This window comes from Eucalyptus grandis, chromosome 2 (genome assembly GCF_016545825.1).
Source record: "Eucalyptus grandis isolate ANBG69807.140 chromosome 2, ASM1654582v1, whole genome shotgun sequence".
NCBI lineage: Eukaryota > Viridiplantae > Streptophyta > Magnoliopsida > Myrtales > Myrtaceae > Eucalyptus > Eucalyptus grandis.
In genome coordinates this window covers 55,512,843-55,528,012 of record NC_052613.1, presented here as the reverse complement: position 1 = coordinate 55,528,012, position 15,170 = coordinate 55,512,843, and the positions used below count along the sequence as shown (strand labels likewise).

General features: G+C 38.5%; 1 protein-coding gene across 1 annotated transcript; it reads right to left on the bottom strand.

Annotated features, from left to right (window-relative positions):
- Nucleotides 1–2,759: 2,759 nt before the first annotated feature.
- Nucleotides 2,760–8,329, bottom strand: LOC104433910 (proteasome subunit alpha type-3). Its single transcript, XM_010046807.3, has 10 exons — nucleotides 8,071–8,329; nucleotides 7,925–7,964; nucleotides 7,719–7,802; nucleotides 6,741–6,814; nucleotides 5,864–5,950; nucleotides 5,659–5,743; nucleotides 5,419–5,465; nucleotides 3,871–3,936; nucleotides 3,154–3,244; nucleotides 2,760–3,011 (listed from the first exon to the last, which is right to left on the bottom strand). The coding sequence occupies exons 1-10, from the start codon at nucleotides 8,172–8,174 to the stop codon at nucleotides 2,940–2,942; spliced, it is 750 nt and encodes a 249-aa protein (XP_010045109.1). The 5' UTR covers nucleotides 8,175–8,329; the 3' UTR covers nucleotides 2,760–2,939.
- Nucleotides 8,330–15,170: the final 6,841 nt, after the last annotated feature.

The window sequence follows — 15,170 nt, the reverse complement described above, 5'->3', positions numbered from 1 at the left end:
CATGATAAATCCAACATCGATAATTTTGGTAGATGCAAATTGATCATATCATTTCTAAAGACACACCACTTAAGCGATCTTACTTTAAAAAGGAGTTCATTAAAGTTTTCGCCAGAAGTTGCCCACATCAAGTCATGGATTCAGAAGGGACCGCTCTACAAGCTTTCTTAACTATTCATCTATGTCTAGACATGGCCTACACAAAAGGAGAATAAGCTATCAAATTATGAGTTAATCGGTTAAACAAATAACAAAACCCTAAAATTGTAGAGATAATGTCTTTTTCTTCCTAATCTCACCATGAATGAACTACATCATTCTGAATCCTTTAAGATCTCACCCCATGATAAATGCAGCACCGATAATTTCAGTAAATGCAAATTGGTAGTTGAAAGGGACAAATCCTTTCAAAAGACACAACACTGAAGCCATCTTACTTCAAAGAAGAGTTCTTTGGAATCTTGACTAGAAACTACCCGCATCAAGTCATGGATCCAAAAGGGGCGGCTCTGCAAATTTTTTTAACTATTCATCTACGTCTGGATATGACCTATACAAAAGGAGAATAAGCTGTCAAAGTATGAGTTGATCGGCTAAACAAAAAACAAAACACTACAATCGTAGAAAATGTCTTTTTTTTTTTTCCCAAATCTCGTCATGAATGAACTCCATCCTTCCCAATCCTCTATGGTCTCGCTCCATGATAAATCTACCACTGATAATCTCGGTGTATGCAAATTGGTCATTGAAAGAGACAAATCATTTCTACAGACACACCACTAAAGTCATTTTACTTCAGTAAGGAGTTCGCTAGAATCTTCACTAAAAGTTACCCACATTAAGTCACGGATCCAGAAGAAGCAGTTCTGCAAGTCTTTTTAACTGTTCATCTATGTTTGGATATGGCTAAGGAATTGGACGAGAGAAAATAATTTAATCGTCTTAACTTTTAATTTTTAGTTTTGGATTTTTTTTTTTAAATCTTGGATTTGCATAATTTATTACCTTTCTATCCTTCCCATGTACAGATACGAACAGGTGAACTTACCATCATTCCCTAGGGCTGTCTTTTTCTTTCATTTGGATCTCCCATAAAGATAGATGGCCGCTCTTTACTAGTCTCTCTAGAATTACTTGTATTTTAACTTGAGAAACAGTTTCCTTGTGCGCTTAGGAAACGCTAGAATAGCTTGTAACCCAGATGGCATCTTGTTCCGACGTGATATCCAACGAGGTAAGGTCGTGGACAAATAAGGAGGAAAGGCTGCAGACCAATAAGGCGCCAATGCGAAGAAGGGCCACGGGAGCGAATGCGCCACCAGTACTAGAGTCCTCCCTAGCGAAAGCCGAACTTGCCATAGACACGATCGAGGACACGTCCAGGTAGCATCGGGGGCTCCAATGCCAGCATGGATGAGCTCCGTTGGCAAGCTGCAGGGCACCTTGAGCTGGGGGACGGCACATGCGCGGAGATGGTAGATAGAGGTCAAGGCGGAGCTATGCGCGAGCAGGATCATAGTCCGTTCGTTGTTTAAACATTATGGAGAATGAGCGCATTTGGACCAAACCCTAATTTAGCCATTATTTTGGAATAGACCAAAACAAAGCACCCTAGGCGTGGAGACGCGGGCAAGCAATGAGTTAGCATTATTTTCCAATCTATAAACTGTTTTGGCGTCAAAGACGATCTATAGTACCCACATGCACAATCAATTTTAAGTGACTCATGCTTTGCAAACATATATGGATCATTAAAATTTTGCGACAAATTTAATTTTTTTTGTTCTTAGTTTCTATAACGTTTCTGTGTTTATATCATTTGAGGTTATCATCTATTAAGAGTGGAAAATACCAAATAAAATATTTTCTTAAAGTTGGACACGCACAATTATTTGAGGTTTTTGTCCATTATGTCGTGCCCCTTGCACCCCGTTGTCACAGAAGCAATTTTTTGCAAAATGAATTTGCTTTCAATGACATAAGCCATGGTTAGAATAAGTTGATTTCGAAAGGTGGATCGAAAATCACATTAAATCTAAATATGTATATCGGAAGTTTTGCTTAATTAAGCACTTTTACTTCATTTTTAATTTCTTAGTTACATTTGGTTACATTAAATAAGCTATTTAAATACAAACTTGCGTCATTCAAGCATATATATTAAATAATCTTTTAAAAGCACATTTTTTGAATGAGACAATACTAGTCGATGTACGTATTTTATATATATACATATATTATATATATATGCCCATTTTTTTAAAAAAATTTACAATGAAACAGTACCTGTCAATGAACATGAGACACGTGGCAAAACCTTGTCGCGTTGCCTGCCACGTAATAAGCTTTAGACGTGAAGCCAGATGCAAAGTGGCACCTCTCAAATAATCGCGTTTTATTGAAATATACTCATATTTTTACGTGCTTATTTTGATCTTAAGTACCTTTCCACTCTTATTATTGCTATGAATGAACCGGACCTATATCTGTGCATAAGTACCAAAAAAATTGGCAAAGTTAGACTACCGAAAATAGGAAATGCTTAAAATTAAACTTGGCAACATTAAATTTTTATAAAAATTTAAATAGAAGATTTTGCAAGCTATTTGCACTTTTGGGAATTTCAAATTATTTTTGAAAACTATTAGAAACTATTAGTCGGCACGCACACCTAGAGAGCACAAGAAACACAGGAACATTTAGCTAATCGTTTGCAGTAACAAATGACTTAGCGGATTTAGGAGACCGCAATGCAAATCGAAGAGGAACAGAAAACCATAGGCATCTCGGACGAGATATTCACTTAGACGTAGATCGATCTCTGACTGTCCATTGCAGGAAACCACCCAAAGAATTCCTTAAAAGACCATCCCTCGTACCGTCAATATCACAACAGTGAAATCATGCATCAAAGGGGCGTTGTTCATCCTATCGAATATTTAATCAGCATCCATCTCTTCCAATGCCAATCGAGCTGCAGCCTTCGCTTCCTCTAGGAGGTTGTCAGGAACCTGTGATTGGGTGGCAATGGTGAGCGACTCAGCCACACAACATCCAAGTTTAAAGCAAGGACGGTTCCGAGAGCATTGTATAAGTAGAAGAAGACGTCCTTCTGTGCATGAAAAGAAGCATGGAGAGATATAAAAATAATACCTTCTCATGCTGCCTCTTTGACTCATCGCAGACCCAGCTCATTTCTAGTTCAAATGCCTTGTCCTTTGCTTCATCATGCACCTTGTAGATGCTGCTCAGAGGCAAACCAGGTATATAAGGAATTTACCATTCTTGATTTCCCACAAAACAAACTTCACATGCTCTCTTCCCAAAAAAAGACAAAGAAAAGGGAGGGGAAAAACGGCTATCTCCCTGCTTATTATTTAAACCCTCTCTCCCTCACCACACACAGTTGCCAATCCTGGGTCAGCCAATTTCTAATACCACTATAATTAGTAATTGGGCAAGTGAGTTAACTACTCATGCTCGGTGAAGATATAGTTCCAGCCAATTGATCCTGTTGCTTCCCTCAAAATGGGTTAGTTCTATGGGGATTCTAATACTTCATCTGCAGTTGGGCCGCAAGTTCAATCTCATGCAATTACACTCTAATTCAAGCAACTCACTAAGCCAAAGCCCGAGGGCAAAAACTAAATAATCTATGGTGCACTCAGGTTCACTGGACGTCAAAACAGAAACAGTACAAAAGGGATATATTTCAACATATTAATCAACAGCTTCCAATGATATAAACAGAAAAGAAGCAGGTTATAAACTACAAAGGATAAATTAAGAGAAACTCAAAATTGAGCAATAAATGAGAAAAAAAGTTTACGGCATTCGCAATATAAGACATAAACTTAGAGGACAACTTACATCTTAGCTACTTCAATAACTCCTTCCCTGCACGTCATCTCTGAGAGCTTTAACTTTTCAATTTCTCTGTTAACACCAATTAAGTCCCATTAGATAATAAAACCTTCAAAGAGTTGTTTCATCAAGATTATTAAAATAGATTAGCATAGCGGAACACAAGTGGTACCCCTTTTTTTTATCAAAAATAAAAGTGATGCTGTCAAACTGATATAAAAATGAACTCTTTAATTCCCCTCCCCTCCCCCTCCCCCCAAGAAAAAGAGAGAGAGAGAGAGAAGGAAAAAATTGCACTATATAGATGTAATGACAGTTTACCACTTATATATCAATTAGAACCAGGGGATCATATGGTGGCTCCAAAGTTCTACTTGGCAAAAAGGGAAAAGCATTAAATGAAAGAGTAAAAGATTAACTTTGATCCCCTATTTGTGCCTCTCCCATACGACATCTTTCAATAGCCAGCAAAAATATTAAATTCTCATTACCACAGGTCATAACAGGTCAATAAAATTGGCAACGACATAGCGTGAATCTTGCTAATAGGTCACAAAGCCACTCCAGATTATTATGTGAAGGGCGCAACATAGAGATTTTCATAACAGAGGGACCAAATCAATCAAATAAAGGGATAGCAGCGGGCAGGTTTGGGACAATTGACGCTGGCCCAAGCCCAAAACCCATTAATCATGAATATAACCGTAATCAATTAAAACAAAGTGAGGGAAAACAACAAGCAGGTTTGGGACAGTTGACCCTAGCCCAATCTTGAAACAAAACATAAGCTACACCTGCCCCAAACCAAGACAAGATTTCAAACGAAGTCCCATAATTGGGAAAAGGACGCCACAATTGCTATAACTTTCGTTGGTGCTCATGTCATATAACTTTTTAATCGATCACTTGAGTGCTATAACTTTTGAAAATGGTCACCACAAGTGACATGCCACGTCGGATTTTTGGCACTTAGGTGAACATTTTTAAAAAGCTATGGCCCTCAAATGATCAATTGAAAATTATGGCACTTAAGTACACATTTTTTTAGAAGTCATGGCATTCAAGTGGTCGAAAAAAAGACGTAATGGCACTCAAACAAGCACCCTTAGATAACAATTACGTAATTATGTCCCCAAAACCTGTACATTGAGTACAAGGGAAACCAAAACCAGCATAGTTGTGTCCAATTTAAATATTCTAAATTAATAGATATATCAAAACAAATTAAATAATAAAAACTACATACACAGCCTTATTGTACTTTTCTGGAAAGTGAACAACCTACTGTATTTGAATAAATAATTGTTTTAATGATTAGTCAAGTTTCAGACGCCCGCCATCTAAATCTAAAACACAGTCCAAACCTACAGAGTCTTGTAAAAGGGAACCGAGGACATCTATGATGCCAGCCCTAACAAAAGTTTGAAATGCTATTTATTCAAAGATATCATTGCAGAAGTTAGACACATAAAAATAAAGCCACAGAAATCTCACTTCATGTGTTTTCCATTTAATTGCTAACACTTTTCCTGCACAAATGAGCAAGAGACTTACGTCTTTGCAGCTTGCTTTCCCTTGCCAATTGCAGCCCCGAAGTATCTCTACGACGAAAGTCAAGGGTAAGAATGTTCAGAACAAGGTGAATAACAAAATGAACCAGTGACATTAAAAAACATCGAACACGTAACCATATAAAAGCAAATTATGGGCAGGGTAGCAGCTAATTTCTGATGAACAACTTAAGAGGAAACCATGTGAAACAAAAACATGAGAATTTGAAATGGGGCCACTCACATAGGAAATACCAGACGGTTCAATCATGTATAATTGAGGTCCATCTCTATCATAACCTCCGAGAATAACTCCACAACCAAAAGGCCTGTGGAAACGATAGCAAAAATCTAAATATCCTGCACTCATAGGAAAAGGAGCCAAGCACAGCTGCACAGGCACGAGGTAGAAAAGAGCACGAGCAACTACAGAAGTGTCATTAATCTACCTGAGCCACCAATAGAGGGTGCACAGATGCACATAATTAGCAACACGTCCGGCAAGCTCCTTTAAAGGAATGGCTTCACCATAAACACTGCAATTGAGGACATGACGATGATGAGTTAGCAACCCATCCAATCCACAAGGAAAAGCTAGTCAGCGATACAACTTAAAGCAACACATTCTCCACAATTCAACACAGTTAGACAACTATCTGAATCACAAGCCCAATAAATAGCTTATTTTTACTTAAGAATCCAAAGACGAGGACTAGAAGATGATTAGAAGTTAGAATCAGCACATATTCATTGATATATCTTCAGCTTGATTACAATATTACCAATTGTATATGCTCAAGAACAATCTAAAAGTCACTTGCTCTAACACAATTTTACAATTTTACGCAAAAAGAACATGAAAGACTACCAGAAGACCACTATGCAGCTCAGATATGTTCATGAAGAAAGTTGCACCAATGCTTGAACTCTAATCTACCTTAAAGAAAAGAGATGCTCTTTACAGCTAACTACATCATTGAGAGGAGTTATTCTACTTCTAAGCAGCTACCACAACTGACAACGGGAAAATGTCTGAAAGCCACAAAAAGGAGCCAGAAGATTTTGATTTACCAAACAACATATGCATCACTTTAATCCTCTATATTTTCTAATAATAATCGTCACTGCACATGTTTTGCAGCCTCAATGATACATGTGCTCCAGAAATTTAAACCCTTTTCAATATGGAGCTAAATCACACCAAAGGACCAACAAACGACTAAATAGTTGCTAAAACAGGAGATAAACTCATAAAGCTGTTTCTTGATAAATATAATCAGCTCCACAGTGAGAAAGGTTTCAAGTGGGTGTGCATCCAGTACAAACCCATCATATTGAGTTGCCTCAGCCTTTGCTCGGGCAACAATCTGTCTCCCATCTGCTGCTAATCCAGCAACAGCCTGATTCAGAGAGAGAGAGAGAGAGAAACATAGTTAACAAATTACCCTGGAAACGCAATACAAGGGGATTACACAGAAGATGAAGGCAAAAGCTTCTAAGAAAAAATCATCCCAAAAGGATACGGGCTTATGCTCGACACTTGATCAGTCTTAACTAAAAGAGACTACAAAAGCATAAGGATGCCTTTAAAACATTCATTGCTACCAAAATCACAGCACTCTTTTTGGAAGTAAAAAAAATGATGTTCACTTGATCAGCAGCTTCTTAAATGTACCATATGGTCCTTTCACCTTGCAAAGTATGAGGTGTTAAACAAACCATATTAACCAACCTCGAAAATGTATTTTAGCGCTTTCAAAATGTGCTCCAACAATCATAGTTTTTCCATCCGGATTAATATGGTAGCCCTTGGTCATTTCGTGGTATCATGGTAAAAGATTTTCCTAAACTTGCAAGTTCCCTCTAATCATATGGATGGAATCTACATATGATCTCAGGAAAAACAGTAATAATCCATCTAACAAGGTGAACACGTCCAACCCTATAATTTGCATCAAATCCTACATGAAAAGGCATTCTTATAGACAGCTTAGTTAGCATGTTATAAACCTTAAAAGTATCTTCTTGCTGTCAATTTACACAATAGAAGTCACATCTTAGATACACCAAACTAGACATTGACAAGCAACAGCGAGCAACAATTTGAAGTGTCAAATGCTCAAGCACAGATTTTTCAGACCCAGGAAGAAAGAACCAGAAACGATACGTGTAGAAAAGCCATAGAGGCTGTACCGCAGCTCAGTCGACAGCAAGAAAGTGCAGAAAATTTGCTGCGTTGACATCTTCCTAGTCGGATAATGAAGAAGACCAAACTGTAGCTAAAAGGAAGTAAAGCAAAAGTACCATGCCGGAATGACGATGGACGGAGTGGATTCGCCGATTGGAACCGGGCAGCATCATTTTCGACGTTATCAGCTTCTCGACGCCCTAATCGAAGCCCCAACACATTCAACCAGCACCATCAATTTCCATAAATCGCATGGAATTGGCCAGAAAATCACCACAAAAAAAGGAAAAAAAAAAAAACACGATTCGGCGAAGAAACCTACCAAGACAATCCCGTCCTTGCACTTGATGCCAATCACAGTACTGCGACCAGCCAGCAAAACCCAAATGTAACAAATTCAAGCCGAAGAGAAACGGAACCAAAAAACGAACAATCTAGAGAGAGAGAGAGAGAGAGAGAGGGGGAGACCCGCTGTTGTCGACGGCCTTGGCGGCGTACTCGATCTGGAAGACGCGGCCATCGGGGGAGAAAGTGGTGACCGAGAGGTCGTAGCCCGTTCCGATGCTGCTCATGCTTCTTCCCGCCGGAGTTCAACCTCTGCGATTTCTTCCGTTTCGATCCTCGTTCGCTTCTTCGCGGAGCTTTGGAGGAGGAGGAGGACGACGAGGAGGCAGAAGGAGCAGCAGCTGTTTATGAAGCTCTCTCTCTTACTTGAATCTCAAGACAGTGCGGAGGAACAAAAGCCACAGAGACTCCCCCTTTTCTTTTTCGTTCTTTTTTATTGTTTTTGGGCCTGTGTCGAGCCTAAGAAATGCGGTGTACTGGAGGCCCAATTAGCGTCGGCCCAATTATCAGTAGCCCATTTTCGTATAAATTTAAATAGAGCAACAAATCTCTCAGCCCATCACGAGGAATGCAGATATCTATTCTTCAATTCCTAAAAACTTCTTGGGAGGCTCGTTGGAAGCCCGTTATCGGACTTGATTGGCGGAAGGGTACGGCTAGAAGTTCATTGAGAAGCGTGGAGCTTGCTCCTGGGTGGTGATTGAAATCAATTTCTATACGGTTCAATTTGATTTTTCAATTATTCTTAATTGTTCAGTATGATCTCTGAATTTTCAATTTATTTAATCTAATCCTCAAATTTCCATAACAATGTCAAATCAATCATTTGATATTATTCATAAGTTTTCATAATTACACTATTGTTCACATTTTTAGAACATCTTTTTTATTTCAGTGTGTTTCCAAAATCAACAAAAATTAAATAGTTATTTTTTATTAAAAATTTAAGAATGACATTACATATTATACCAAAATTTAGGAAAAGTGTGTCATTTTCTCGTTGGTATATATACTAATACCTTATTTACATAAATTTCGTGAACTTTCCTATCTCTCTTTAATCATTTTGTTGCAAGCTATTATTGGAATCGAAGTCTTATCACCCACCAGAAAGATCCAAGCAATTAGATAGGTACATACCACTCGTTCACTAATTCAAAATACAACAACTACCCACAATTTTTCACTCCACTTATCCAGCTGTTTGCATCACTCATTGACTAATCCACAAGATAAAAGCTACGCAAAGTTTCGGGTAAGGACAAGCTGCTGCCAACCTATTAATTCATGTCTTTTTATAAACTCTAGATTTCGATTTACCGTTTGGAAAGTTCTCATGATTCTCGTATTGCTCAATTTTATCGTCTATGTTCACATCACATTTTTTCAAATGTCATTATTGGTCAAAACTTTGGTGCGGGAAAAAAAAATGCACAAAACAATCGTGCATGTACGTTTTTTTTGTCAAGAATCAAGCATGTACGTTGGGTGTGCTTGAGACGTGGCATATCGCTGTTTACACCAAAAAATAGCTACCTTTTAGAATTGACACGGAGTCAATTTGATTGGATATGTAATGGACACAAAGCCAATTTGGCCAATAAGTTTAGTGACGAAATCAATATCAACAAGCTATGTGGAAAAAAAAAAAAAAAAAAAACTTGTAGATAACTATGGATTAGGGGTGAGCAGCAATCTAGGTCGACACGGGACCGACCCCTGACCGCCCCAACCTTGCCGGGGCCCCGGGTCCGGTTCCCAAGGGGACCAGTCGATCCTCGGTCCGAAATTTCGGGACCAACACTATGGAGTTGATCCTCGATCATAAGAGTTTTAGCCGGTCCAACCTGACCAACCTTGTATATTATATTATATTATATTATATTACTTATAATTCTTTTATATATTCAAACCTAAGTAAAATGTATGTTATATTATATTAATATCTCAATTTAAAACTTTTGTTGGGTATTAATTAAGTGTCGTTGTTTTTGTTTTCGTGTTTAGAAGTTCAAGTGAATTAACAAGATGTGAAGTTATATATTCATGGTTTATGTTAAGTATTTTGAACTCTTTATGGTTTAATTGTATTTTACTAATGAATTTCAGCTGTACTTTGCTTTTCAATTTGTGTCAAATGGTAGAAGGTTTTTGAAAAGTAGAGTAGTACTGCAGTTGTTACGGTGATTTGCTAGTCAAGTGGTGTGAAGTTCATTTTTGGTTGAGTGGACTCTACATGATCAAATGCGGAAACGCTTTTGCATATGATATTATGAATATTAAAGATAAATTATTACAAGAACTTTCCATCTTGTCCCATATTTCGATGAGTGATTAGCAAAGTGCACGAAATTTCTATTATTATATTATCTTAAATTTGCTAAATATGTATTGGTATTTATAGTTTAGTTGCACAATGCCGCATTGTCAATGGATGTGTAATTTGAATTTGTAGGTTTGCTTTTTTAGGGAGTATAAAAAATAAGACGAAAAAATTATCGATCGGTCCCATTAACACAAACCGGACCGAACCCATTGGGTCGGGCCCGGTCACTTGGTCCTAGGCTCGATAGGGTCGGTGCTTCTGTCCCTAAAATCATTGACCGACACGTACGGTACGGAGTTGGTCACAGGGTTAGGGGGTGGCCCGGACCAACCCGGACCATGCTCACCCCTACTATGGATGATAATTATCAGTGACCATGAAATACAACTATTGATGCACGGCGGTGTGTGGTGTATGGTCAGAATTATTGTAAACTTGGCTAAGTGTTCGACATGTGGTAAGAGAAAGGAGATAAGAGGGAAGATGTCAAGTAAAGTCATAGATATCTGCATCCATGATGTACCTGTCCACACAGTGAGACAACATCAACACCAATGAATGGTCAAATGGCAATTGATAAGACATGTTGACCAAGAACACAATGAGTTGGCCACCAAAATCTAGCCAAGTGTCAGATATAGAAGGGCAAAATAATACTAAAAGAATCATGCCTTCCATACCACATTTACTTTAGTATTAAACGTTACCACCAAATCATTTCAACGCGACATTAGAAAAAAATGTTCAAATTTTTCACTCAATCACTTTAGTAGAATCTTTTGTGACAAGATTTGACAAATAGTCTTGGTGGCTTTTTAAATAAAATGTTATTTGACCAAAAAAAAAAAAAAACGTTAACACCTACAAGACTTTTTTTTATGACAAGTCGGGGGATATGCATCTAGTTTGTCCAAGAATAGCTTATTGTTTTCGCAAAATCCACTACTTGTAGTTCCCATAAAAGTTTCACGGACGCACAATCCCAGACCTAACCCTGAGGCTCATCCGGAAGAGATGAAGAGTTTCGTTCGGCCATCCGTCTCGGGAGGGAAGGCTCTGGTTGTTGCGAGCCGGGTCGGGTCATGACCGGAGCTACCTATCGCCACCATCGTGCCGAGGAGGACTCTCTCTCCAGCCGCCACGCTCTCGATTGCAGACATAGCAAAGGCGTCGCCGTTGTTGGCGGTGCTTTAGCGAGCGCTACCTCCATCAGTCGAGGCCAACTACTCTCGCCTCGTGACTTGGCCTGATGGCGACTTGCCCAAATGGTCAAGACTGGCTTGCGACGCGGTTGGCTCTTCCTCCACGGCAAGAATCACCTCTAGTCCTCCACCTTGGCTTGGTTGAAATGAATTTGAGCTGCTTGTCTTGGTCATGCTCTCCGTTACAAAATCCAACTCTTGATTTTATTTAAATTGCCTTAGTCCGAATTGGGGTTTAAATTTGAGGCAAACGCGGTGAGTAATATCATTTAGGGCATTTATTGTTGACAAGCCACGTCGATTCGAAAAAATACTGAAATATAATCATGTTTTATGTTAAGATATTTAAATAATAAACCACATGTTCATCTATCAATTTAAGATTTATATTGGGTGGTCTTTTGTCTCTTTCGTCCCGAAAGTTAACTCAAAATGTGAGCCTTTCCCTCACACTTATGAACCGACCATCTTTCCATAACCAATGTGAGACAACATTAGGGATCTCTCCCTCACATATCAAGCTTGGATGGGAGGCACAACAACCGGTAATTATCTCGTGTAACTTTTTTGGGTCCATACTTGTGGACAACTGAGCTTTGCTACCAGTGTCGACAACTAAGCTTTGCTACCGGTGTCAAGTGATCTTTAGTTTTGATAATATGTGAGATTTTGTAAGATCACCGTCTCATCCAACTCAAAATCAGAGCATTTGTTCTTGTGGAAACCTAAGTGGGCACAATGGGTGCACATGCACTTAATGCGTCTTGCTGCACATTCAAATAAAGTCATCCCCACATTTCAATAGTGTTCGCTTTGTATGCACAAGTCTTATTTAAAGAAGCACTTAATTGAATCATTCTACGATAGTTGGTGTTTTGATGTTATTCACGTTGACTATGTTGCATAGTCAAGCTTTTTTCATGGAAGAGGCTTTCTTTCAGTACCAGCTGCATAGGTTGTATCGCTTAGTAACTATATTCCTAAGCTAGCCGAATAGGCCACTCGATGCTACGACGCTAGTTGTATAGGCCACTTTGCAAGTTAGCTGTACCGATTGCTTGTTGTTTCCATTCCAATCCTTGACATTTCGCATTTCGCACATCGTTTCGAGAAGCTAGCCTCAATCAATCTTGATCTGGAAGATGTTGCCTCACACCCCACCCCACCATGGATCAACAAGCCCGTGCCGTGGTGTTTATAGAGGAATGAGTTTTTTGTGACACTGTTTGGCATTAATGTAAACTCCGGTTGACGATGTTACCTTGAATTTAAAGGGGATGTTTAGTGGTATTAGGAATGTTAACAATATTAAAATATCTCTTAAAGATATTTAAGATATTTTCTCTTAGTGTCTATAGATTTGATTTCATTTGATTTCCTCTATCTAAGCTTATAAATAGATTGTACTTATACTTTTATATACACACACATACTAAAATCTTTCAATTCTCTCATCTATTTATTTCCAAATTTACATTTCCAGCGTCCCTTATAGACTACGACACATTTCCAGCGTCCCTTATAGACTACGACACTTAAGTGATCATTTTTTTTTCTATAAAAATAACATTCAAGTGATCTATTGAAAATTTTTGGCATAAAAGTGAGACAAAAGTCGTAATATTTATAGTGTCACTGTCATGATAAAAAGGAGCACCAAAGACTAAGATGCTGATTGAAGGCGGAGATCTCAATTGATGGTTGAGTGGCATAGTGGCATGAGGAGCTGTTGACATTTGTGGATGAGGACTGCATCCAAATAGGAGGTCTAGAATCTCCAAAGTGCAATTACAACTGTACTTAACACTGCAAGTTTACAACTGTTAGGGATCATATATGACGGGGTGTGGTTATTGTGGATAACATGACCATCGAGAACAAACTTGTCATGTAATTTTTAAATTTATCATTCCACTTATTTTGTGAAAAATAAATAATTTGAAAAATAGCTTTTTAAAAATGATTGTTTGTATTGTTTATAATGATTAATGAACGAAAAATATATTGTTGATTAATTATTTCAAATGATTTAATCAGTTATTTTTAGAAAAAAATAATTTTCAAAATCATTCAATTTCTATGGGATAAATGAAGCCTTAATGTCCTTTGAATTCAGGTCATTCCCAATCCTTTGCTTTTGAATTTACAGTACATCGTCTTTGTCACGTCAATTCAATTACTGTCCGCAACCATCAAGGAATACACCTAACCGAAAGAAAAAAAAGTCAGAGATAAGCCTCTTGTTTTGCGGCTCCAGAGAGATCAACCTCTTCACGAAAGGCTAAGATTGGCTATTTGGGTCAACGCCCGTTTCGAGTGAAACACCAGCGGAGAAAAAACTTCTCCTTCGCCTGGAGAGGAGTCATCATTAACGGGCCACGGTGCCGTATCGCTTTGAAATTTCCCCCAACAAAGCTCGACCCACGCCCCTGTCATGACAACGAGGAAAACGTGCGATGGAGGACAAATCACTCAGTTTGACCCTTCTGTCCCTTCTCCTCGTATATAATCGACTATTAAAAAAAACAACAAAAAAAACTATGACGCGACGAAAGAACCAGAATTCGATTAAGTAAGATGGCGGCACTATCACGATGAAAAGGTATCCATTTTCGTCTTTAATACCTCAGAATTTGTCTTTTTTCAACATCAATCTCTTGATCTTGACTAAAAAATCAAAGTGATACTTTTGAAAGATGCGTCAAATATCATGTCAAAAATAGAATTAAAAAAGAGTGATTGGTCAGTCATATCACTTTAGACTCGTTTGAATTTCATCATTCACTTTAAGGCTACGTCATCATAAGGTGTTACTAAATGGAAGGATCTTATGAATATCCATGAATGAAAAATCATAGATTAAACTACCGAATTGAAAAAATTAGATGTTATCATATAGTTTGGTATCGACTAAGTTCATGAGTTGGAGATAAGTGGACTCGAACGTTGAACTCCACCATAGGGTAAACCACCGCCTCTTTGGCCCCCAACTAATTTTATCATAGAGGCCAATGATAGACCATAACTCCCCCAAATATAGCTTACAACTTTCATTGTATTGTGCTCTCCAAAGAATAACTCTTTTCAAAATTTTAAAGGATGCTAAGTTGAAATCTCATTTTAATTAAGGATCCAGCTACAAGAGAACTAGGAACATAGAGCTTTCCATCATTTTTTGCCGGACTCTTTGGTCTTAAGAATGTTAGTTTTAAGAATGAAAGATCGTACTTATCCGACCCTTATTGCTTAACCTAAGAGTGGACAGTTAATGCGTTTTATTTGTCAAATAGAATTCTACGTTCAGTCTGCGACCCAGTGGGGTACCTGTGATACCCGCTTCTCTAACAAGATTTCAATTTTCGAAGCATCGACCATGCAATCTGTCTGTCGGTGCAATAATTTTCGCGATTTAGAGTGAGATGGTCAAACCTTATACCCGGGAAAGGAAAATTCATAAGCAATTTTCCGGGAAAGTCCTGGCGGCGAGAAACTAATATATATTTTTTTAATACAAAGGAAACGTGCGTAGAGCTCAGACGCTTTGAACGATCCCGAAGCGCCGGATGATGCCTGCGACCCGGTCGTCGCTCGCTGCGCGAGAAAACAATAATTACGAATTTCCGTCGCCGTCGCCGTCGGCGATGTCATCATCTCCCGGAGTCAAACGAGCCCTTCGATGTCAGGGACGGTGGGAC

Bases quoted from the DNA above. Each gene is read 5' to 3' on its own strand.
- LOC104433910 (XM_010046807.3), bottom strand. From the start codon at position 8,174: ATGAGCAGCATCGGAACGGGCTACGACCTCTCGGTCACCACTTTCTCC. The intron at 5,466-5,658 runs GTGAGTGGCCCC...CTTTCGTCGTAG, and splicing joins AACCGTCTGGTATTTCCTAT to AGATACTTCGGGGCTGCAAT. The intron at 3,937-5,418 runs GTAAGTCTCTTG...TGGTGTTAACAG, and splicing joins GGAAAGCAAGCTGCAAAGAC to AGAAATTGAAAAGTTAAAGC.